The sequence below is a fragment of the Zea mays genome, chromosome 8 (assembly GCF_902167145.1).
Source record: "Zea mays cultivar B73 chromosome 8, Zm-B73-REFERENCE-NAM-5.0, whole genome shotgun sequence".
Classification (NCBI taxonomy): Eukaryota; Viridiplantae; Streptophyta; class Magnoliopsida; order Poales; family Poaceae; genus Zea; species Zea mays.
The window spans coordinates 17,540,195-17,564,019 of NC_050103.1; the positions used below are offsets into that span (position 1 = coordinate 17,540,195).

Below are 23,825 nucleotides of genomic sequence, written 5' to 3' on the forward strand. Positions count from 1 at the left end.
ACGCTGCCGCGAGGTGAGAAATGGCGTGGCCCTGCGCAGTGGTCGAATGGTTTGGTCGACGGCGAGCTCGGGAACGGGGAGAGCGCAAGAGAGGGAGAGCTCAGGGAGGAGAAGGAAAGAGCTCGACGTCCAATTTATAGGCGAGGGCGAGGGGAGATGAGAGGGCGGCGTCATGCCATTGATGACATTCAAGGAGCTTGAATGGAGGGAGAGTAATGGAGAGAAGAAACTGTTGTCTTGAAGCTTCATTACACGCGTGACGAACGGACGAGGGTCGGGTCGGCTTCTGGCGGTTCCTGGCGCGCGGTACTCGGCGCCTAGGCGGTCGAGTCGCGTGGGCTTCGGTGTCGCTCGGCGTGGGTCGCAGCTGGGCGCCGGCTGGCTCGAAGTCGCGGCCTGGCACCTGGGCTGCGCGTGTCGAGCACGGCTCGGTCGGTGTTGAGTCTGCGTGCTTGGCGCGGTCGGCGTGCAGGGAAGGGAGGCAGGAGGCACGCGGCACGTGGCTGGGCGGCTCCAGGCGTGGCTGGGTAGGGTCGGTGGCGCGCAGGGGAAGAAGGAGCGGCGTCTGTAGGGAGAGGAGTGGCTAGGGTTAGTGTTAGGTGTTGGGCCTAATGGGCCTTAGGTTAGTTAGGTTTTTTTTCTTTTCTAATTTCGAAATACCTATTCAAATAATCATAAAATTCATAATAATCAAACCAAAAATATTAATTTTTGGACTAATATTTATTATATTATTTATGTGAATTTTCATTTAATAGAAAATGCTATTCAATATCTAAAATCAATTATGAGAAATCAAAAATCATTCCAAATGCACATAAATAACAAACACTTAAAAGAAAATTTTTATTACCATAAATTTCATTAATAACCAAATGTATTATTTTATTTAATGATTTTCATAGTGTCACATGGCTATCTTGTCCAAGCCTTTGACCTTGCCTTGGTTCCCATCTCCAAAAATAATCGTATCCTGGGAATCCTTGTTCTTGACGTAGGAGGTGAACATCTTCTTCTCCCCCGTCATGTGGTTTGTGCATCCACTGTCGATTATCCAGTTAGAGCCCCCGGATGCATAAACCTCCAAGGAATTTAAGCTTGGGTTTTAGGTACCCAACTCTTGTTGGGTCCTACAAGGTTAGTCACAATAGTTTTTAGAACCCATATGCAAGTTTTGTCTTCCTTATATTTGGATCCCAATTTCCTAGCCACTACTTTTGCATTCTTACATGAAAGAACAAAAGAAGTGTTGCAAGCATGGAAAACAGTAGTAGATTCATTGCACATTTTCCTAGGCACATGATGCACAACATGATTTCTCCTAGGCCTACTTCTACCATGAACAAAAGTAGAACTAGAGGCAAACGTAGCATGCGAATTAAAAGCATCATGAACATACCTCCTATTATAATGAGCACGATTAGCAATTTTCCTATAAATAAAGGCATGGTTCCTTTGAGGATTAGTAATCATAGGGGCCTTCCCTTTCTCCTTGTTGGGAATGGAGCCCTTTGGCTTGTTAAGTTCTTGGCTTCCTTTAGAAAACCAAGCCCATCCTTAATTGAGGGGTGTCTACCAACGGTGTAGGAATCCCTAGCAAATTTTAATTTATCAAAATTAATTTTGCAAGTCTTAAGTTGAGCATTAAGACTTGCCACCTCATCATTTAATTTGGTAATAGAAATAAGGTGTTCATCACAAGCATCAACATCAAAATCCTTACATCTATTACAAATAACTACATGCTCTACACATGAACTAGTTTTGTTGACTTCCTCTAGCTTAGCATTTAGTTCATCATTTAAACTCTTTAAACTAGAGACAGATTCATGGCAAACAGACAATTCAGAGGATAACATTTCATTTCTCTTAATTTCTAATGCAAGGGATTTTTGCACACTAACAAATTTGCCATGTTCCTCATATAAAATATCCTCTTGATTTTTTTGACAATCTATCCTTTTCATTTAGAGCATCAATTAATTAAATAATTTTTTCTACCTTAGCTCTACCTAAACCTTTAAATAAACTAGAGTAATCTACTTTATCATCGGAGGATTCTTCATCACTAGATGAAGTGTACTTGGATGTGTCCCGAACATGTACCTTTTTCTCCTTGGGCATAAGACATGTATGGCATTCGTTGGGGAAGAGTGATGATCTGTTGAAGGCCGAAGCAGCGAGTCCTTCGTCGTCGGAGTCGGAAGAGGAGCAGTCCGAGTCCCATTCCTTTCCAAGGTGCGCCTCGCCCTTTGCCTTCTTGTAGTTTTTCTTTTTCTCCTTCTTCCTGCTCTTTTCTTGTCCCTGGTCACTATCATTATCGGGACAATTTGCAATAAAGTGACCAGTCTTACCGTATTTGAAGCAGGAGCGTTTTCCCTTTGTTTTATTCCTGTTGGAGTACTCCTTGCGTCCTTTGAGTGCGGTCTTGAAGCGCTTGATGATAAGCGCCATCTCATCTTCATTGAGTCCGGCAGCCTCCACTTGAGCTACCTTGCTTGGTAGTGCCTCCTTGCTGCTTGTTGCTTTGAGAGCAACGGGTTGCGGCTCGTAGATAGGTGGTGGACCGTTCAAGGCATCATCCACGTATCGTGCCTCCTTTACCATCATGCGCCCGCTCACAAATTTTCCGAGTATCTCCTCGGGAGTCATCTTTGTGTACCTGGGGTTTTCACGGATAAGATTCATAAGATGGGGGTCAATAACTGTAAAGGACCTGAGCATGAGTCGGACGACGTCATGGTTCGTCCATCTTGTGCTTCCATAGCTTCGAATCTTGTTGACCAGGGTCTTGAGCCTGTTGTAGGTTTGTGATGGCTCTTCTCCCCTGATCATGGTGAATCTCCCTAGCTCGCCTTCCACCAGTTCCATTTTGGTGATCATTGTAGCATCATTTCCCTCATGTGAGATCATAAGGGTATCCCAGATTTACTTGGCGTTGTCCAAGCCACTCACTTTATTGTATTCATCCCTACAAAGCGAAGCTAATAAGACAGTAGTAGCTTGGGCATTCTTATGAATTTGTTCATTAATGAATACAGGATTATCCATATTATCAAAATGCATCCCATTTTCCACAATTTCCCAGATGCTAGGATAGAGAGAAAATAGATGACTACGTATTTTATGACTCCAAAATGAGTAATCCTCTCCATCAAAGTGTGGGGGTTTTCCAAGAGGAATAGAAAGCAAATGGGCATTTGAGTTGTATGGAATACGGGAATAATCAAAGGAATAGTTTTGATTAATCGTCTTTTCCTTTGACGAGGAATCATTGTCGTCCCTTGGTGAAGAGGAAGATGCATCGCTGTCGTAGTATATGATCTTCTTGATGCGCCTCTTCTTCTCGTCCCTCTTCTTGTGACTTGAGCCTGAGTCGGTGGGCTTGTCGTCCCTTGGCTCATTGAAGAGGGACTCCTCCTTGTCGTTGACCACCATCCCCTTTCCCTTAGGATCCATCTCTTCGGGCGGTTAGTCATTTGAATGAAGAGTACGGCTCTGATACCAATTGAGAGCACCTAGAGGGGGGTGAATAGGTGATCCTGTAAAATCAAACGCTAAATAGCCACAAAACTTAGTTATAGAAGTGTTAGTGCAAATAAGTAGTTTTGAGGCGAGTTCTTGAAAACAATCACAAAGAAAGCAACACAAGAGACACGCGATTTTATCACGTGGTTCGGCCAAGTAACACTTGCCTACTTCCACGTTGTGGCGTCCCAATGGACGAGGGTTGCACTCAACCCCTTTCAAGTGATCCAATGATCAACTTGAATACCACGGTCTTTTCCTTTAGTATGTTTTCCCGTTTGCGAGGAATCTCCACAACTTGGAGTCTCTCGCCCTTACAATAGAGATCACAAAGAAAGCACAGAGTAAGGTTGGGGAGAGCAACACACGCAAGACTCAAATACGCAGCACAACCATGCACACAAGTCACGACTTGAGCTCGAAACGCAATACACGGAGTTCACAACTCAAATGGAGCTCAAATCACTAACACAATGAAGCGAATGCATGGGAGCGGAGTCTGGATGCTTAAGAATACTTGGAGAATGCTTGATATTCTCCTCCATACGCCTAGGGGTCTCTTTTATAGCCCCAAGGCAGCTAGGAGCCGTTGAAGACCAACTTGGAAGGGCATCCTTGCCTTCTGTCGAGTGGCGCACCGGACAGCTACTGTAGACAGTCCGGTGCACGATCTCCTTCCAAATTTGGCATATCCAACCGTTGCCCCTCGGGATCTGTTGGCGCATCGGACAGTCCGGTGTGCCCAACCGACTGTTGGTGCGACCACATGTCGCGCGAAGATTGCGGACGACCGTTGACGCTGGCGACCGTTGGCTCATCGAACAGTCCGGTGCACCACCGGATAGTCCGGTGAAGTTTAGCCGCACGCCGCTGATCCTTTTCCCGAGAGCAACGAGTTCGCCGCGGATGCTCACCGGACAGTCCGGTGCACCACCGGACAGTCCAGTGAATTATAGTCGTAGACCGTCGTCGATTCTCGAGAGCAGCATTTTCACCGGAGACCAACCTGGCGCACCGGACACTGTCCGGTGCACCACCGGACAGTCCGGTGTGCCAGGCCGAGCTGGACTTTGGCTGCACACAGCCAAGTCTTTTGCAATTCGATCCTCTTTTGTTCAGCATTGTTTCTAGCACTTAGATAACCACATTAGTATTCAAAAGCAATGTACTAAGTCTAGAAACGTACCCTTTTCTTTGATTTGCATTTCTCTCTTCATTTAGCACTTAAGCACTTAGTCAATCGTGTTGAGCACTTAATCACCAAAACGTTATAGAAATGGCCCAAAGGCACATTTCCCTTTCAGCCTCTTTAAAATCATTGTCAACATATTAGCCACAATGTTAAACAAGAACATAGATATAGTATCTCCTTATCGAAGGCCTTTTTTGTCAAAAAGGTATGACCTTGTTGTTAACATCTACGACTACACTACCCCTGATATGAATGATTTCACCCATTTTATCCATTTAGATGAGAAACCCTTCATGCGTAGTGCTTAGAAAAGAAAGAACCATTTTACTTTATTGTAAGCCTTCTCAAAATCAATTTTGAAGGTGATACCACTTTTGTTTTTTTTCTATGTAGCTCATGAACGACATCATGTAAGATAACAACGCCCTCTATGATGTTTCATCCTCATAAATGTTGTTTAAGAATGATTGATAACATGGTACGCTGCATAATTAAGTCTGATAGTGGCCACTTTAGTGAATATTTTGAAGCCATTCAGAAGGTAGATGGACCTATATTGTTGGATCACATTAACCTCATGAGTTAAGTGCAGAAGGCAGATGGACCTATATTGTTGGATCACATTCTCTTGAGATAAGTGTAATTGCACCAAAGTTTAGGCTAAAACGTGGAAGGTACCCCTTGCGCCTCAAGCATTCTTGACAAGTCTGGCTTAATGGTTTTTCCAAAAATTCATGTAATATTCGGCTGAAAAACCATCAAAACTAGGAGCTTTGTTATAATCCAAACCCAAGATAGCCACCCTAATCTCCTTTTTGGTAAAAGGAGCGCTGAAGTATGAAAAATATACTATATGAAAACAATGGCTTTTGGGAAAGGACACTTTGTTGAGTTTGGTTGATGTTCCGCTTTTATGTAGCGAAAGCACTTTCCAGCAAGCTGAAACACTGCCTAAAAACAGAGTAAAGCTGCTTATTAACATATCACAAGAAACCACAGTATATGTTTTAGAATGTCTCATCGCCACATATACATAAAATGGACAACGTATTCAGATTGTGATACTGTAATTCACTGAAGGCACACTGAGCTGTTTCCATTCCAGATGAAGCAACCGTGACCGGCAATCAGGATGAGCGGCTGTTCGGCCATTATTGTTCTCCAGGCACAATCAGGTATGCAACGTTGCAGACAGAAAAATCGTTTCAGCTGATGAGCTGACACTTTCCAAGTTTCCATAGTACTGTGCGGGACTGTGAAATGACAGTATTGCTCAACTTATCATCCGTTCATCAGCTTGTCGAGCACCACATTCAGGTCCACGTTCTGCCCGTTTTCAGTCAGCCTCCGCACGGTTGCTCTCACCTGCTCTCTTGAGAATCCCATCGTAGCAACCTTCTCCACTACATCGTCAAGTGGCACTCTATTGCCAGAAGAACCGCTGGTGCTGGAGGAGCTGATCGGCACTGCTTGTGGAAGCATCTGGGCAGTAGGGAGCTTGCCACTGCCATAGCTGCCGCTTCCTCCAGAGGATTGAGCAAAAGGTGAAGACTGCTTCATTCCAGCATTGCCACGGTGGGAAGGAGATCCAGTGTAACCATAAGATTCAGAGAAACTACCTCCACCCTGTGGCCCGTACCCACCAGAACCGTAGGATGATGGTGGCCCAGGGTTAGCCCGGCCTGCAGGAGGTTCATACATGCTAGGGTTTTGCTGCCCATAGTAAGGAGGAGCAGGTCCACTAGGTGGTTGCATATAAGGTGCAGCGATTGCATTAGGTGGATAGCTCTGAGCTGGTGCATAAGGCATAGTTTCCTCTGGTTGCTGGGGTGCATGGGGCACATGGGGAGTTGAAGGGTTAACATTTGCAGGCTGAGGTGGCTGTGCATATTGAGGGAACTGGGTTTGGGATTGGTACTGCTGAGGTGGTGCAGGAGGTGCCTGTGGCTGTGGAACTGGCGGAGCTTGATACTGCTGGTGCATGGTCTCGGTCGGCTGAGCAGATGGGGCATAGTAAGCATCCCTTGGTAAAGCTGGAACTGTGGGTGCCAGTGCAACAGAAGGCACAGATGGTACCTGTGAATGTTGTAAATGACTTGGAAACTGTAATGATGATTGGTTTTGAAGCGTTGGAGGTGGAGGTGGTGCATTTGGAGCAGGAAGGGCAGGAAGTGCAGGTGGTTGCGAAGGGGTTAGGACTTGTTGTGGCTGAATGGCTGCTTGTGGAGGAACCACCGGCTGCTGCTGTAAACCAGCCTGTCCAGACCCACTATTTTCTGATGATTGGCCATCGGTTTTGTTTGTCTGGAGCTTCGCAAGGTGGAGCTGTGTCTCGACAATTTCCTGCTTGTCTCGCAAAATCTGCACACCTGCTTGGACCTGCAAGTAAGAAAGCAACAATATTTAAACAAGAAGAAAAGCAAAGGTACAGAGGTTTGGATGTTAATGACATCTAACATGAGGAAGCAACCTAATCATCTTATTTATGTATGATTGGATCCATCTTCTAATCTAAGCCCCTAAATCCAAACTAATAAATATGCAGCTATGTACTGAGAGAGGGAAACCAGTAAATATGATTAATTTGCATCTAACAAGTCAACATAAAAAAATTGAACCTAACTCTAATAAGTACAGCATGGAAAATATGTTGAACAACAATGACCAACAGTGATTGATCACATCCAGGTCTATGTACTACCAACACTGAACAAGAGATAGAAGAGCATGTAGGTCAAAGTAGCAAATCAAACATATATGGACTACCTTGCTTAGTCCTATGTGCTGCTCCAATCAATAAATGATAGTATGAAATTTTGCAGCAATAAATATGAAATGTGGTAAATCTTCCATCTGGATGAAAAAATTATCTATATAATATGGTATGAATAAAAACAGTAACATGTAACAGGTCTATAAAATGTGTAGTCATTCAGGTGCATAGATGTTTGCTATTCCATTACAGAATCTTTTCCAGTACATATAGAGCAAATAATAGTAGGCTAAGGAAGGAAGAGACACAGCCACACAGGAAGCCTACCTCCCTGAGCATGTTCTCAAGGTTCCTCAGTTTTCCATCAGTGCTACCATTATAGTTACCGATTGTTAACTTCAACTCGTCAACAGAGTTTTCGAGTTGGTGTGTTCTACCCTCCATCTGTGAAAGCCTTGAGCTTACACCTTCCAGTGCATGCAAAAGGTTATCAGAGTACTTCTTCATGGTTCGATCAATATCCGCAATAGTAACTGTAGGAAAGTTACTCTTGTCTTCCTCATGACTAACTTTCTTCAGCACATGCGGCTCCAATATACCAGCACTCTATCCAGCATAAGAAAGATTGTAAGTATATAATAAAGGAGAGATTATTGATGTCATCACTTTGAAGTTTTGAACCATCAGCGGCGTACAGTTAACTTGGTCTTTCAAAGAAACACAGTGCACACACATGCTTCAATCATATAAATAGATCTTGATTTTACAAGCCAATAAACCTGGACGAGATGCCTATTTTGCACATATCAGTAGATAGCTGATACTCGGTTAAGTAAAATCACAGTAAAAACAAATTAAGCATTACACAATGCAATCACGATCTTGGCTGAGAAAGGGTGAAGAGTATAGTTAACTATGTAATCGAACTTGGATGAAAAAGAGTGAAGAGTATATGTTACTTGTTAGATGGGGCAAATGGGGAACCATGTGCAGCTGGGGTGTGCTTAGTTTAAATAGGGAACAGTGGGTAAAGATATCCAACTGTCCATGTACAATGTCTCATAACACAGTGTATCAACAAAAAAAATATGTGTAGTTTCTTGCAGAAACAAGCTATGAACATAATTTGATGGCACTGATTTACTAGCGGCAATAAATATAAAAAAAAATCGGCCAGGAAGGGAAAGACCGCCATCCCGGTATTATATTAAGATGAGACCGAAACATGGTCCCGGCCAAGAAAATCCCCAAACCCTAGCTCCCCATCATTAGCGGGCCGTCACTGCCCACTCTGCAACAGCCCAGCCGGAAGGTGGCGCGCATGACGTAACCCAGGAGCGTACGGGGCACAACGAAGATTTTTTTAACCAAGCCACAAAATTGCCCCCGAGGGGGATCGAACCCGGGACCTGAAGGTGCTACTCGAAAGCCTTAACCATTACGCTAGAGGCCCTTTCGCATGGCAATCAATATAAGAACATATAAATTCCCATATGTGTTCGTAGACCCTTTATCTAACAGACTAGCATTGACCCATTAGTGTGTATCAAACAAGGTTTTAAATTTTGGCGACTAGTCACGACTAGTCAAGAAATCGGTGCAGAGGTGATAGTCGATCTGAACAACTCGAGTTTCTTTACTAGTCGCTCGACTTATCGACTAGTCACGACTAGTCGCGGCAGTTGAGTCGAGCGACTTATTTGGGCCTAGGTATAAAAATGTGAGCCCACCCAGGCATCTCAACCCTAGTAGGTAGGATGCTAATGGACAAGTTTTCTACCTTATTTATCTATGTATATGGAATGATTCATGACTTGATGAGGACCAAGACAAATGGTAGAGATCTTGTGAGACATGCAACTACTCTGTTTTGCAACTACTCTGTTTGCAACATCCTTCCTTACATTGGCTAATATGTGGAAACAAAGACAAGGATTGAAATTTGAAAGCTCTCTTTGTTAGTAATGAATGGTGTGAGAGCAAAATGAAGAACACTGAAGTAGGAAATGCACGTGTTGTTTGTCACTCGGTTGCATTTTGGCAAGCAGTAGAAGATTGCATGAGAGCTTCATAACCAGTGTTCTTAAGGCGCCTAGGCGAGCAAGTGAACAGGACAACTGCCTTAACGCCTAGGCGGGCAAGGGGGCAAGATTTCTCCGAGCGCCTGGACGCTTAGGCGTCGCCTTAAAAACACTGTTCACAACATATTCTAATATTCTTGAGGATAGTTGATGGTGATGAGAGACCAGCAATGGATGAAATGTGGGCTGCCATAGACCATGAAAAAAAAGAGCATCAAAAAAGCTTTGGAGCACAAAGAAAGAATAATAGATGAAGTAATTTCTATTGTTGATAAGAGGTGGGATAGTCAAATTGACACCAATCTGTATAGAGCAACACTGTTTTTGAATCCAAACAAGTTCTTCAAAGCCAGAGAGAACAATAGAAGTCTTGCTATAAGACTATATTCAATATTCAATGATATATTGTAGAAAATGGAGATAGATGAAAATATACTAAACAAGGTGTTTTTTAGTGTTCCAGCATGTTTTTAGTCTTAATATATATATAGAAAGCTATAAAAATATAATCACTGACTTATGTTCGACTAGTCACGACTAGTTTGTTGTAGTCTCGACTAGTCTACTAGTCAGTAGCTGCACGACTCGCCTCGAAAACATTGGTATCAAAAGATAACCATTCAAACCATACTTCACAAGAATCGTTTGGTGTGGACTGCATGCAACTAAGCAATCAGTCCACTACTGCACTATGCTCACTCAATTGAAATCGGCTAAAAAAAAATGGTCGGTTTTCTCTGCACATACATCCCATTTCGATTACGGACGCATCAACATATGGCGTACACAGCCAGTAATTGCAAATCTCAACAGTGGTTACGAGTTAAAAGTTCTCTAACCAAACTACCCGTCTGATGAAGTGATGGCCTACGAGGCGACGAAGTTCGGAAACCACGTCTGACTCGGGAAAATAGCCACAGAGCACTACGAGAAACGGGAGATCTAGCGGGGGTACCGCCAGCGACCAAACAAGCGGGGTCATACCTTGAGGTTGTATGAGGCAGAGGGTGCCTTGGAGTCGAGCGACCCCCACGAGGCCTGAGGCGCGGCGGCGGCCGCGGCGCCGCCACTAGTGCGGATGGGCTGGAAGTCATAACTGGGTAGCATGTCGTCTGCGGTTCCGTTGACGCTGGTGCTGCTACGCCGGCGACCGAGGCGGTTCTCGGCGTCCTCCTGGGGGATCGGTATCATCAGATCGCTGAGATCCACACCCCCACCGCCCCCCGCGCCGCCGCCGGAGGGGGAAGCGGAGGCAGCCAGGCCGAGGATCTGCTTGTCCATGAACTGCGACGCGTTCATCTCCTCGCTGCGTCGGTTGGTAAACGGCTGCGTGCGGATGGAGCTGGAGATGGTGGTGAGGTGAAGTCGAGGAAGGGAAGGGAAGGGAGGAGAAGGGGAGCAGAAGAGGAATCCAGATGGGACGGTAGAACCGGACAAGGAGGCGATGCGAGACGCGACGGCGCTGATGAGTTAGTTCACTTTGCTCCAGGCCTCCAGCTCCGCAATCCGACTTTTACTTGAGCCTAGTTTGGGCTGTATCTGACCCCATTTTTTTCCCTGGTCCATACTTGGGCCTAGTTTGGTCTGCAAGGAATGGTACCTGGTGGTTAATTAAAACTGCCCATTTACCAATAGGAATTTGGAGTAGAGTGTTCATTTAGACCTCTGATGAGCCTGCAAAAAATTTAGTACATCGGCAGTGATTTTTTTTAACCGCAGCTTCCTATCGGTTAACACAAATTGCAGGAAAGACTGGGTGGCAATATTGATTAATGCTAGCCGCGATGGTAACACCGTCAAGAAGGTGTAGATCTAATCCTTCTGTTAAGGTTCAGGGCAGACAGCTACTGTCAGAAAGAGATGATACAAGAGACTGGCTATTGTAGCTCGTTCAGAGGTTCTTGCTGCAATTAAAATTCTTTCCTATGATGAGCTGCTAGCCTTCTGTCGTTGCTGCATACACATATAATGGTATAAGCGGCATAATTTTACTATAAAGAAAACTTCCGTGCATTGATAAATAGATTGGGGGATATCTGTAGTTCATTTGTCACTGCCTTTTGTGGTTTGATTTTGCCTTTCCTTTGCACGTGTTAAGGGCTAATCCTGCGAAAGAAAACTTCCGAACGGATGTGCATATCAATTATTCACACTGCATTGAAAAATTCGTTAAATTACGCCCTTGCAGCTGGCACGAATCATGCGCATGTACTCGCTCAGTCACATCAATATCAAGCTGTATATATAGAAAAATAACTAACTATCTTCTGCACAATTGGACAGCATATGTAAGTGGTATGTCATCAGGGAAAGTATGCAATTGCCCTTGGCAGCAACTACCATGGGTATTTTATCTTCCTGAGGGCTAGGTTGAAGGCAATCACGCTCATCAGTCATCATGGATGCTTCCTTCCTAGCTGCTGCGAAGCTGGTACCAAGAACAGGTCAATTCTTGGCAGATCTTGCCTGTCACATTTTAAAATGAGTCGCATACATGCCTTCCTTCTTGCACAAGTGAGCACCATTTTGCTGTGTCGCAGCAGGTACTTCCGGCACTGTTGATGCTGAAGAGAAATTTCAGGGTCTGGGCCATGGCAGGATGGAATGGATCAGTTTTTTGCCAGCAGCTTCAGAGTTCATTGCAAACTATTTCTGTCCGGCTTCTTAGGCATGCTCTAGGGAGTGGAAGGTGACGCATGTGTCATCGTCTGTTAATGCACAAATTGACCACCCTGGAAGGTGATGTTGCACGCCGGAGTAAAAAAAACCAGTACTAAAGGGTTGATGACAAAAAACAGTATTAAAGGGTCATTTAGTACTAAGTTTTGCTACCAATAGATACTAAATACTGGTTTAAACTTAAAATAAAAGGAAAGCATCTTTTTATAGGTTGTGTGTATGTGTGTATATGCAATGATCCGTGAACAAATTTATCTGTTGAAGAGAATATACATATCTATTATAAACCGTATTGCCTATGATCAGCAGCTTATACTAGTCATTCTGCATTTTCTACTGTGATATATATCTCTACTAATAATTAAGATCCGTCTGTAGACCGCCCCCGCCCCCTACAACCCCGCGCCCACCTCCGCACGCCTGCGCGCGCCGGAAACGTCGCCCCCAAATCCGCTCACCACCGCCCACCTCCGCACGACTGCGCGCGCCGGAAAACTCGCCGCCTCAGTCGCCTACCTCCGCCCACCTCCGCACGCCTCGATCCCAAGCCGCAGTCCCGCCTCAGTCCGCCGCGAAATCTGCGATGCCGCCCTACCACCATCCCCACGCCGCGCCGGAAAACTCGCCGCCTCAGTCGCCTACCTCCGCCCACCTCCGCACGCCGCGAACCGCTCGCGCCGACCATACCGCAGTCCCGCCTCAGTCCGCCGCGAAATCTGCGATGCCGCCCTACCACCATCCCCACGCCGCGCCGCAAGCCCGCCGAGACCGCCGCGAAAGCCGCTCGCACGCCGCGAACCGCTCGCGCCGACCATTGCCACACGCCTCAAACCAAGCCGCGGCCCTTGGCGAACCACCCTAACACCCGCCCTAACGCCAGCACGCGCGCAATCCCGCAAATCCCGTCGTGCGCCACTGCAGCCACCTCAAATCCGTTGCGGCGTCCATTGAGGCGGGACAAACTCCCTAATCCTACTCACTACGCCTTACATTGATCATATCCCCGCATGCCAACATCCTCTTTCCCCTAACTTCCCAAACCCCCGTCCCTGGAGGATCCAAAGGAAAAGGAGCTTGGCCCTCTGCCGTAGAGGGAGGAATACTAATATTGCTTCGGTCGCGGGTGCCTCATTCAAGGTATGCCATGCGTTCTCCTTCCAGATTTGTTAATCCGCGTCCCTAGCGCAGATAAATTCATGTCACACTTAGAATGAGTACGGGACCTTCTTTTCTAGGGGACATTCCTTTAGAATTTAAATACCCAAGGTTGTAAGGTATGTGCAAGGACATGTATGTTCTTGTACAATAGCAGGTCATGCGGCTTGAGAGGGATGCAGTGCTATGTATTTTGGACAACTATAGAAACTTTACTGTTAATTCGTTAATAGATGATGCCAAAAGCTGCATTACATGCTTCCCTAGATTTTCAGAAAGAACTCCAAGATACACAATGATTAGTTCTATGTTACCTGTACCAGCTGCTACTTGGGACTTGATAGAATGCCCTTTGTCCCTAAACCATTCGGCAACAAATGGAACACCCAAAAACTTTAGTTAACAGAGGAGAATGGCATATCTGCCAGCTGCAATTTTATGTTTTGCGATCAGATAAGATGTCGGTTTCAAACTTTGTTTTCAGTTCTTAGTTAAGAGGGCATTAACAAACTCGAATGTGCTTCTTGTGCTTGTATTTTCTGGCATTTAGGCGCAGCAACTCAATAAGTTGTTGTAAAAAAACAGATATCCAGTTATGTAGCTTATTCAATACCATATGCCAACTAAGAACACGGACAACATAGAATCAAAAGCAAACAAAATATATTTAGCATCGAGAGACAGAAGGGCTGATTAGTAATGGCTAAAACCTGTGGCAGCTGTTACTTGGGATTTGATAAAATGCCCTTTGTCCCTAAACCATTCGGCAATAAATGGAACAGCCAAAAACTTCAGATTAGTAATGGCTAAAACCTGTGGCAGCTGTTACTTGGGATTTGATAAAATGCCCTTTGTCCCTAAACCATTCGACAATAAATGGAACAGCCAAAAACTTCAGTTAACAGAGCACAGCTTCTTACCTGGAAAAGAACAGATGATAAGAATAGCCTGAAGTGCACCTCTGCTTCGCTTCAGCATGCTGGATGAATTCTGCCTTATTTCCTTGCACAGTGATGTGTAGCCGGTTTTTTCGTGTCTCTGCAAGTTTTTCTTCCCGATCCTTTTGGGCAGCCTCTTCAGCATGGGATTTAATTTTCTCTAAAGTTCCAAATACAATATACATGATGGTTAGTCATGAATCCTGACTCTCTGAGCTTGACACCCTCCCTTTTGGTACAGCCTCTGTTTCCTACTAATAGGACGCAGCAGAATCCCTTTGTCCCTAAACCAGTCCACTTGGTAGCAAAAAAAACAGATATCCAGTTATGTAGCTTATTCCATACCATATGCCAACTAAGAACACGGACAGCATAGAATCAAAAGCAAACAAAATATATTTAGCATCGAGAGACAGAAGGGCTGATTAGTAATGGCTAAAACCTGTGGCAGCTGTTACTTGGGATTTGATAAAATGCCCTTTGTCCCTAAACCATTCGGCAATAAATGGAACAGCCAAAAACTTCAGTTAACAGAGCACAGCTTCTTACCTGGAAAAGAACAGATGATAAGAATAGCCTGAAGTGCACCTCTGCTTCGCTTCAGCATGCTGGATGAATTCTGCCTTATTTCCTTGCACAGTGATGTGTAGCCGGTTTTTCCGTGTCTCTGCAAGTTTTTCTTCCCGATCCTTTTGGGCAGCCTCTTCAGCATGGGATTTAATTTTCTCTAAAGTTCCAAATACAATATACATGATGGTTAGTCATGAATCCTGACTCTCTGAGCTTGACACCCTCCCTTTTGGTACAGCCTCTGTTTCCTACTAATATGATGCAGCAGAATCCCTTTGTCCCTAAACCAGTCCACTTGGTAGCACTTCAAGTTTTATTTTCCTGCTGAGAGCAGCAGCAGTGCCAAAAAACTTTATCTTCAGGAAGCAAAAATTTTAGAACTAAAAATTTCCATATCCAAATTCAGTAGCTGAAAACCTTTAACGTTAGCTATGATACATTCAAATGAATATATGTGCAGGACCTGTTATTTGATATCGAATTTATATGGTAATCATGTGCATGAGCATATACTCTTCGGCAACTTGTGGCAAGACTTGTTTCTTGGCTTGTAACCTGTTTACAGTTTATACTGAGTCAATGTAACAAATTGTGAAAAGAAAAAATGGTTACATAGACGGGAAATATTTTAGAATCAACTAAAATACAATTTTCAGCTACACAATATCCAGGAATCAGCTCAATAGTTCTAAATAACTACAATATGGTTTTGCAAGGTGCATAAATGAAACTGAGTTAAGTACAACTACCACAGGCAGGCGAAGCAAAGGAAGCCTGCCAGGTTTTAGAGCATTGCCATTTGAGAGAGATGGGCTCAGATATCCCACGCCACCAGGACTACCATTTGCAGGAGCAGCTGAACGGTCCAAATTCATCTCAGATAGCTTTTTTACCTTCTTTTCTTGGACCTACATATCAAAAAGTAATATTAAACTAACAAAAGATTAATTACATACAACAATATTTCAATGTCTGGTGCATCTTGCATTCTTATGTGCACACAAGGAACTAAAAACAAATAGGGTATGTGAAGCACAGTTCATCATTCCTTGGGAAGAGATGGACAACATCAGATACTTCAAGAAATATCAAGTAGCACATGAACTGAACATGCATTGTGTAGTTTCTAAAGTTTACAAAACATTCAAAGATGATCAGTGTTTCTAAGTTTACCACATGAATACAATTGAAAAATCTAAGGCATGATTTCGAGAGGAAAAGAAAGGTCATAAGGTACTTCCATAATTATCTACTGCTGATGCTTACCTTCCAAAACTTTATCGTTTTGTCATTTGTGGATAGAAGATACAATGCACCATTTGCTGCTTGACACCATTTTATTTGGTTAATCTTCTCTTCAATTTCCAAGCTCTTAAGATAATCAAACTGATTCCATAACAACATCACTTTATCAAATTTCAAGTAATTCAGAAGACAAATAATACCGCTTAACAATGTTTGTGAGAATATACCTCTGGTTCGTGGCTTTGAAACTCAGTTTTGTAGCGAAATTCAGGATGCCTGCTGATAGAATGATCAGCTTTCTCAGCATCTTTTCTACAAGCATGCTAAAGGAAGAAAAAAACAAACAAAATATGTTTAGCCATCTGAATACAGAGGGAAAAAGTCTGCAGAAAAGATTCGACAATAAATGGAACAGCCAAAAACTTCAGCAACCTGACTCACTTCAGCAACCTGATAGAATGAATCCTGACTCTCTGAGCTTGACACCCTCCCTTTTGGTACAGCCTCTGTTTCCTACTAATATGATGCAGCAGAATCCCTTTGTCCCTAAACCAGTCCACTTGGTAGCACTTCAAGTTTTATTTTCCTGCTGAGAGCAGCAGCAGTGCCAAAAAAAAGGCACTGGACTGGTTTGAAACAGTTTGATTCACATAGAAATAAAAAACTTTCCCATGATCCAGGCAAGCCCTGGTTCCATTGAAAAGCTTCAGCAAGAAATTTATTTGTAACTGAACGTACATTGAGGTGCCGTCTTTCCCATGCGAGTCATACAGCAACCTGATTCTCATAAACAGATGCCAGTGCATAGTGCATCAAATATAATTTGATAACCTACACAAATGATAAGCAAGTGAGCATAAACCCAACTCACTTCAACAATCTGTGACCAGCCAGTCAACATGTGAAGTTGGGCAGCCTACTCTTCAATATTTGTGTTATATCGCCACGCCCATTTGAGGAAACGATTAACTTATTCTTTTAGTCCAGCTTTCTCAGTCTCGGTTAATTGTGAGTTCAATTCTTGTGAAATCTAAGTAACAAAAAGAATTCATTAAACATGACATCAATGTTGGAAACAATGAACAGAACAAGGACACATAAGATTGAACACATAACCTGGAGAAGTTTTTCATGTAAAGCATCAACATCAATCAGTCGGCCACCTCTCTCTGAATAATAATATACACCACCATTTTCAAAATTGGCAGAGTTCCTTAGGATCATTTCAATCAGTGTACCAAAATGTAGTTAGCACTAAAACATCTATGCAACTGGACGTTTAAAGGACATACCTTCGATTCGATTCCCAAGCTGGAAAGCAACTGTGGATACTTCGTTGAAGTATCCGGACATCTAAACTGTAGAACCTCAAGCAATTCCAAAACCTAAGTGCAACGTTTCAAGTGATATAAGGATCTTGAAAATGGCTATGTAGATCAAATAACATACTTGGCTAACAAATAAATAAGAACCAAAGTAGCCTAAACAATATTTGGAACCTTTGTTTCAAAAGGAAAAAAAGTAATCTGCATGAAGAGTAACACTGCTCTTGTCATGATGGATTTACAGTGAAGTTTTTTAAGTTGTTGTGGTATATGATAGGTGGTGACATAAAGGAAACGTTAGATGAGTTTTTTAACCTGACTGCAGTCCAACACTGATTTAGAGCATCTAGCCAAATGAAAATGCGGCTTTGGAGGTGCAGCCCAAAACTTCGAGATTTCTTTCCATATTTCTGTCTAGATTTCAGAGAACATGTACAATCTTTCTCTGAGACAGTTAATCGTGGATTACAATATCTGGGTGTGGGAACCCATTTTCGATTTGCTATTTGCTTATGCACAAGGGGTGGTGCAATGACTAAGTGCTTTGTTTGCTCTGTTGGATGGTATTGAAAGAAGGAATTGAGAATCGAAGATTTACACTCATCTCCTTTTGTATATACTTACTACCTTCTATCATTAGTCTGATTAATCTGCATTTGTTCATTGGCTATGATGCAAGCTACACCACAATATTGGACTGTCGTTGTCGAGTTATTTTCAATGAATTATTGAAGTGATAAATTAGTGCGGTTTCTGGTACATTTCAGATTGTGTGAATTTGGTAAAGGGAGCCAAGGACAATCATTTGAGGGTTAAGGGACCTGTCAGGATCCCTCCGAAGGTTCTCCACATCACCACTCCGAAGGTTCTCCACATCACCACTCCGAAGTCCCCTGGCGGTAAAGGTATCAAGCTATTTCCTATCCTCTGCTGTTGAAGCTGTTCTCCACATAACTTGCATTGGAGCTATAATCTGAAGCAGAGGTGAAGGCTTTACCAATGTACCTTTTTTTATGTTACCCTGTTTTCTGTTAAGTATGTTTGGGTCCTTCCATGGTCCCTTTTCAGCCTTAAGGCAGCCTCCTTATTCAATTCCCTGAGCAGTTTTTAACAAATTAAATATAATAATCATAAGAGATCAATTAAGAAAATATTATGCTATTGTTAATTTTATTTTGGATTCCATTTTTTTCCTTAAACAGATTTTTCTTACTACTATAACATGTAAAACTATTGTATCTATCCTGCACCATGGGAGGTGATTTTTGTTATTTTTACGTTATTATCTACTCCCTGTGTTCCTAATTATTGGTCACTTTGGCTTTTCTATAGTATGTTATTCCAAACTTGTGTGTATTTCGGGTATTTATTGGGGTAGTCTAAAGTTTATATGCATACTTCCTGTATATAGAGGTTGATGCTATTTATCTAATGATATTAGTAAGGCTTAGCTAATAGTATGATTTGTGTACGGTGAGTTGTATCCGTTCACAATTCTCTTTCTCATATGATCCTCGAACCTTCTATTTTGTATCTGCCATTAAGTACAAGAACAAACACTTTATTATTTATCCCAATACAAACGATTTGAAGGATAAACAATTTATTATTTATCCCTGTACAAACGATAATATCTGTTTCATGAAAGGAATAGAACAAACAGCTCCAAGTAGAAATCATCAACACGCACGCCACGCTGGGGCACTGGCCACGAAATGCGAAACCTGTTCCACGTACTGGAGTGCAGAAATGGACCCAGATCTCACAAAGACGCAAACTGCACGGGCGACAACCGACACCCTTGCATTGTGTAAAAACCCAGACCAACTGCACACATCAGGAACATCCTAATATGGCACTGTTGTTGGGAAAAGCAAACTAAACTGCCCTGAGGATCTATACCACTGAAGTACTGCACACGTTTCTTCATGCAGTACATCAATCGACTTTACCACCTTGCACAATGCTCCATGGCCAACTGCTCTTCAATATCCAGAAAGAATGAAGAATGCTAGAGAGACCACGGGAGAAACTTGCATCCCAACTAACTGAAAATGCAAGCAACATATATACTGCTCCTGAAATTCAGAAGCACTTCATGTGGACGATGCCCGGACCAGATTCGTCATGCTCTTCCTTGGAGATCCACATCTACAACACAATAAAAAGACTAAGTCAAATTTCAAATACAATAGATTGCAGAGCAAGCAGAAACGTCTCATTTAGATTTTGAGAGGGTAACAACCTGCTGAAAGGTACTGAGGGAGGCCAGAATGGAACCACCAATCCAACACACTGTACTTCCTCTCTGGCGGAGCAACCACCTTCACCTTCATGCTGCTAGGGGCAAGTGCAGTAATCTCCTTGCTCATGCGGTCACCAATACCAGAGAACATATTGGAACCACCACTGAGGACAACATTACCGTACCGATCCTTTCTGATATCGACGTCACACTTCATGATGGAGTTGTGCGTGGCTTCATGGATGCTAGCAGATTCCATGCCAATTAAGGATGGCTGGAATAGAACCTCAGGGCACCTAAACCTTTCTGCACTGATTGTGATAACCTGGCCATCGGGCAGCTCGTAGCTCTTCTCAACACTGGAGCTGGTCCTGGCAGTCTCCAGCTCCTGTTCATAATCAAGGGCACTGCAGGCAAGTTTTTCCTTGCTGTCCCTGAGGTTCATGATTAAGAAACTGGACTTGACGTTGTGTTAAAAAAACTGATACTTGACTCATGCGTGTATAAGCTGTCAAGCAATTCGCAGAGACAACCAGACTTTGGTGCTAGCTGATAGTCGATCCTGGGACCTGTGGGTTATGGGCCCACCACGCTTCCATGAAGCCACTTTGCTGTTTACGTCCATTTTATCTAGCAGTGTTTATATCATAAACACAAACAAAAGATAAAACCGCGAACAAATAGATTAGAACAAGCATGAGAGAGCGCAAGAAATTAATACTCAGTATACATAATGTTCGAACTAAGGGGGTCTAAATTTCCAGGCCCAAGTTTTTGTTTTTTGATGGTAGTCTGCTGGCAGAGTAGCATCATTATGCTCCAGTTTAATTACCATGCATCCTATAATAGTAAGAAGTAATAAACTTATCTGAAAGTAGCAGTGACACCTCCTCTAATATTTGGCTATTCCCTATTCTCTGAGAGTAGCAGAACTGTACAGATTATTTAACTTGATGCAGAGATATGAACGGCTCCTCTAATACTGCTGCATCATAGGAGTTTGTGTTTGCAAACCATTTTTTAAAAATAAAAACAGTAGTAATCTAGGAATAATTCATGATGCACACTAGGTCACCAGCAAAAAAAAAGGATTCTTCACTCTACCCATGTTTGGATCCTTAATCGAGAGTCAAGACACACACAACAAACCTCGATATAAAATAACACAAAACACACACATATCAAAGTGATATATAACCAACCTGACAAGATACAACCTCAGCTAGATTACCTCCGCTGCGGAAGCAACGATTCTGTTTGTCCGCTTTCACTGCTCAGACTGTGACGTTACCAAGCCCAAGTTTCTGATGGTAGTCTGCTGGCAGAGTATCATTATGCTTCAGTTTAAACTACCATGCACCCTGAAATAGTGAGAAGTAAACTAATGAGTCCTTGGACTGACAAGCCAATCAGAAAACTATATAAGGATACATTATATCCTCAGATTACTGTTATAAGTACTGCTGTTTGGTGATTTGACCAAACACATGACAGAACACTCCTCTGATAGTTGGCTGTTCTCTGAACGTAACCTCCTCTAATATTGCATTATAGGATGTTACGTGTTTTCTCGCCCAGCAGAAGAAGAAAATAATGCAAAAAAAAAATACTTGTCTGAGCAGAATACTTGATTGGCCGTAAATTCATTATGTTCATAAGACACGCAGTAGGATTACAGGACTACACGTACGCCGGTAGCTTTTGCTCGTTATGCTGGATAAATTTACAGCATACCAGACCACCTATCCGAATCCCAGAGCCGAGGCGAGCATGACAAAAACAGCCGCCCGATGTACCCAGTGCCGCCCACCACCAGCACCCGGCTCTTCTCCATGGCTCTGGCTCGCGAGAGGACGACTGATGGATTGGAACGATTGAGGGTGCGGCAGCAAATAAGAGCGCATCATCAGCGCGGCCCGAGGCGGATTGCGGAGGGCGGGCGGGGATTACGGCGTTCGCGGCGGGGGAAATTATCAATCTACCTTGTTTGGTTTATTTGGAATGGCTAAAAACTCACCACTATATTAGGTCTGTTCTTTTCAACTGCCAGTAAGGTTTTAGGCATTGTGTCATCAAATGTATTTAGTATGAGCTGCAGACGCCGTACTTGAGCACCTACTGGGCAATACAAATCCGTCATACGCTATCATGCATGCCATCCACCTCTGCATGAGCTGCATACTGGTGAACTACAAGCCTTAATCACAGTCACACCTACAGTCCAAAATAAGTGCTCAACCAAACAACCCACACTGCTCCTATGCCGTGCTATATCAATGCATTGGACTATTTTACAATTTAGTTTAAAATATTTTCAACTGGTAATAGGTTTTGATGGAGCCAACCGTATTGAACCGTGAAAGAGTTGCATTGGACAAGAAAAACAGGATGCCTGAGTAAGTTATATTATAAACAATATTTAACACAAGATTTCGCTATCAAATCTATGAACGTTATTTAATTGCATGTGTAATATAGCTTCAGGTTGTTCGATGACTATAGCGATGAAGATTTTTATGGGGTACAACGGAAGTATAGTATTGTCGCTCGAGTTGAAGTTAAATTCCCGATTGAACCACGTTATCGTGACAGGCAACATTACATTTTATCTGACATCAATGTAAGACAACCCCTCTCTAGGTATCATTTACATAACTATATATAATGTTCGTACCACAATCTATTTTGTGCTGAAATCAAATTAGGGAGCCAAGATCGAGGCCATTGCAAATCGGTATGAGATAGTCAAATACTTCAACAGTTTGCTCCATGAAAAGCATGTCTACAAGATGCACAACGTATGGTTTGGTCTTAATCCGGGTGCATTTAATTTTCGACATCTAAATGGTACCATGGAGTTGTATTTCACCCACCAAACTGTCGTAGAGCCATACGCTGTCCCAGTTCAAATGCCGCCATTTCCAAAACATATATTCTTGAACCTTGATGATATTGCCGAGCTGCCAAACAGGACTTTAGTTGGTAAGAATATATCGATCTAATAAGCCTATTAAAAATTCCTTTACACAAAATTGAGTATTAATCCATATTAAATTGTGCTTTTTGTAGACATTATGGCTATTGTAGTCCACTTGGATACAATCCATCGCACAATGTGGGGTACATTCAGGAAGATTGTTATAATGGATGCTAGGTATATTACATTAATATATTACCAATATGATGTTAAATCTATTAGTACTAATCTATTCTTCACAAAATCAATGTCACAAGGTGGTCTTTACATACCATTAAAGTTTGGGGCGATTTACTAAACAAAAATGCACTACGCTGGGCGTTGGCTAATGAGAATTATAGCATCATAATTGGGACCATGTTTCGGCGGTTCAGAAAACAAGGTACAACATATGTTTACGCCTTGCAAACACATTATTCACTAATTTTTCTTTTATAATGATTAATATTGAATATTTAAATTTGCTATTCTAGAGTGTCTCGAATCAACTGACCATACAACAATACACTTCAAACCGTTCCATCACAACACCCATTATTTTGAACGTAAGTATTTTATAAGATTACATACATCAAAATTATGTACTTGTTTTCATTATATTGTGAACTGAGTATACATGTGATTAAATGTTGCACTCATTGCAGCAATTCAAAAGGCTTTGGTGGCGCGAAACGATCGTCAGTTTGCTGTTAGATATCTTGACGAACAAAGGCGTAGATAGAGTCTGTAACTTTTGCAGATCTGAATTTTATGATGGAATACATGTACTTTTATTGATGCACCTTACATGTGTCAAGTTTTGTAAAACATTTTGTTCTACTGTGACATATCAATGAATAAGTGGAACATCAAATCGTTTAGCCCGTACGTTTTCCATTTAGAACACTAATATTGGTTTAATGTTGTGTCATTTTGACATTAAATTAGTAACTTCGCTCGTGAAATTATGTCAAATATACAGATCAAATCCAGAACAACTTTAATGTACATTCGGTATACCGAAGCCCATCTATAGGAGCTAGGCGTGCACCAGGAAGATATTCCACATCATCAGAGTTATGAAAACAATTACTTAGCGCGGCACCCATATCTATCTATGCAGTTCAAACTTGAAATATAATACAATATCTTATACAGACACCAAAATCGTTCTCCTATCAACTCTCTCTAGATCTTA

At 42.7% G+C, this 23,825-nt stretch overlaps 3 protein-coding genes and 1 pseudogene across 3 annotated transcripts; 1 reads left to right on the forward strand and 3 right to left on the reverse strand.

Annotated features, from left to right (window-relative positions):
• Nucleotides 1-5,676: 5,676 nt before the first annotated feature.
• On the reverse strand, nucleotides 5,677-10,915 carry LOC100281396 (uncharacterized). The gene is made up of 3 exons (NM_001154314.2): nucleotides 10,499-10,915; nucleotides 7,761-8,039; nucleotides 5,677-7,099 (listed from the first exon to the last, which is right to left on the reverse strand). Exons 1-3 carry the CDS (start codon nucleotides 10,811-10,813, stop codon nucleotides 6,002-6,004), a joined length of 1,692 nt encoding a protein of 563 aa, NP_001147786.2. The 5' UTR covers nucleotides 10,814-10,915; the 3' UTR covers nucleotides 5,677-6,001.
• Nucleotides 10,916-15,285: 4,370 nt separating this feature from the next.
• On the reverse strand, nucleotides 15,286-17,454 carry LOC103627289 (serine/threonine protein phosphatase 2A 55 kDa regulatory subunit B beta isoform). The gene is made up of 7 exons (XM_020542908.1): nucleotides 17,394-17,454; nucleotides 17,218-17,270; nucleotides 16,873-16,932; nucleotides 16,329-16,424; nucleotides 16,123-16,242; nucleotides 15,606-15,764; nucleotides 15,286-15,411 (listed from the first exon to the last, which is right to left on the reverse strand). Exons 1-7 carry the CDS (start codon nucleotides 17,452-17,454, stop codon nucleotides 15,286-15,288), a joined length of 675 nt encoding a protein of 224 aa, XP_020398497.1.
• A 1,552-nt stretch (nucleotides 17,455-19,006) lies between these two features.
• LOC103634863 (actin-like) lies at nucleotides 19,007-20,149 on the reverse strand (annotated as a pseudogene).
• Nucleotides 20,150-21,991: 1,842 nt separating this feature from the next.
• On the forward strand, nucleotides 21,992-23,501 carry LOC103632791 (uncharacterized). Its single transcript, XM_023300856.2, has 6 exons — nucleotides 21,992-22,067; nucleotides 22,150-22,653; nucleotides 22,741-22,825; nucleotides 22,906-23,030; nucleotides 23,122-23,193; nucleotides 23,293-23,501. The coding sequence occupies exons 2-6, from the start codon at nucleotides 22,461-22,463 to the stop codon at nucleotides 23,367-23,369; spliced, it is 552 nt and encodes a 183-aa protein (XP_023156624.1). The 5' UTR covers nucleotides 21,992-22,067; nucleotides 22,150-22,460; the 3' UTR covers nucleotides 23,370-23,501.
• The last annotated feature ends 324 nt before the right edge of the window (nucleotides 23,502-23,825 follow it).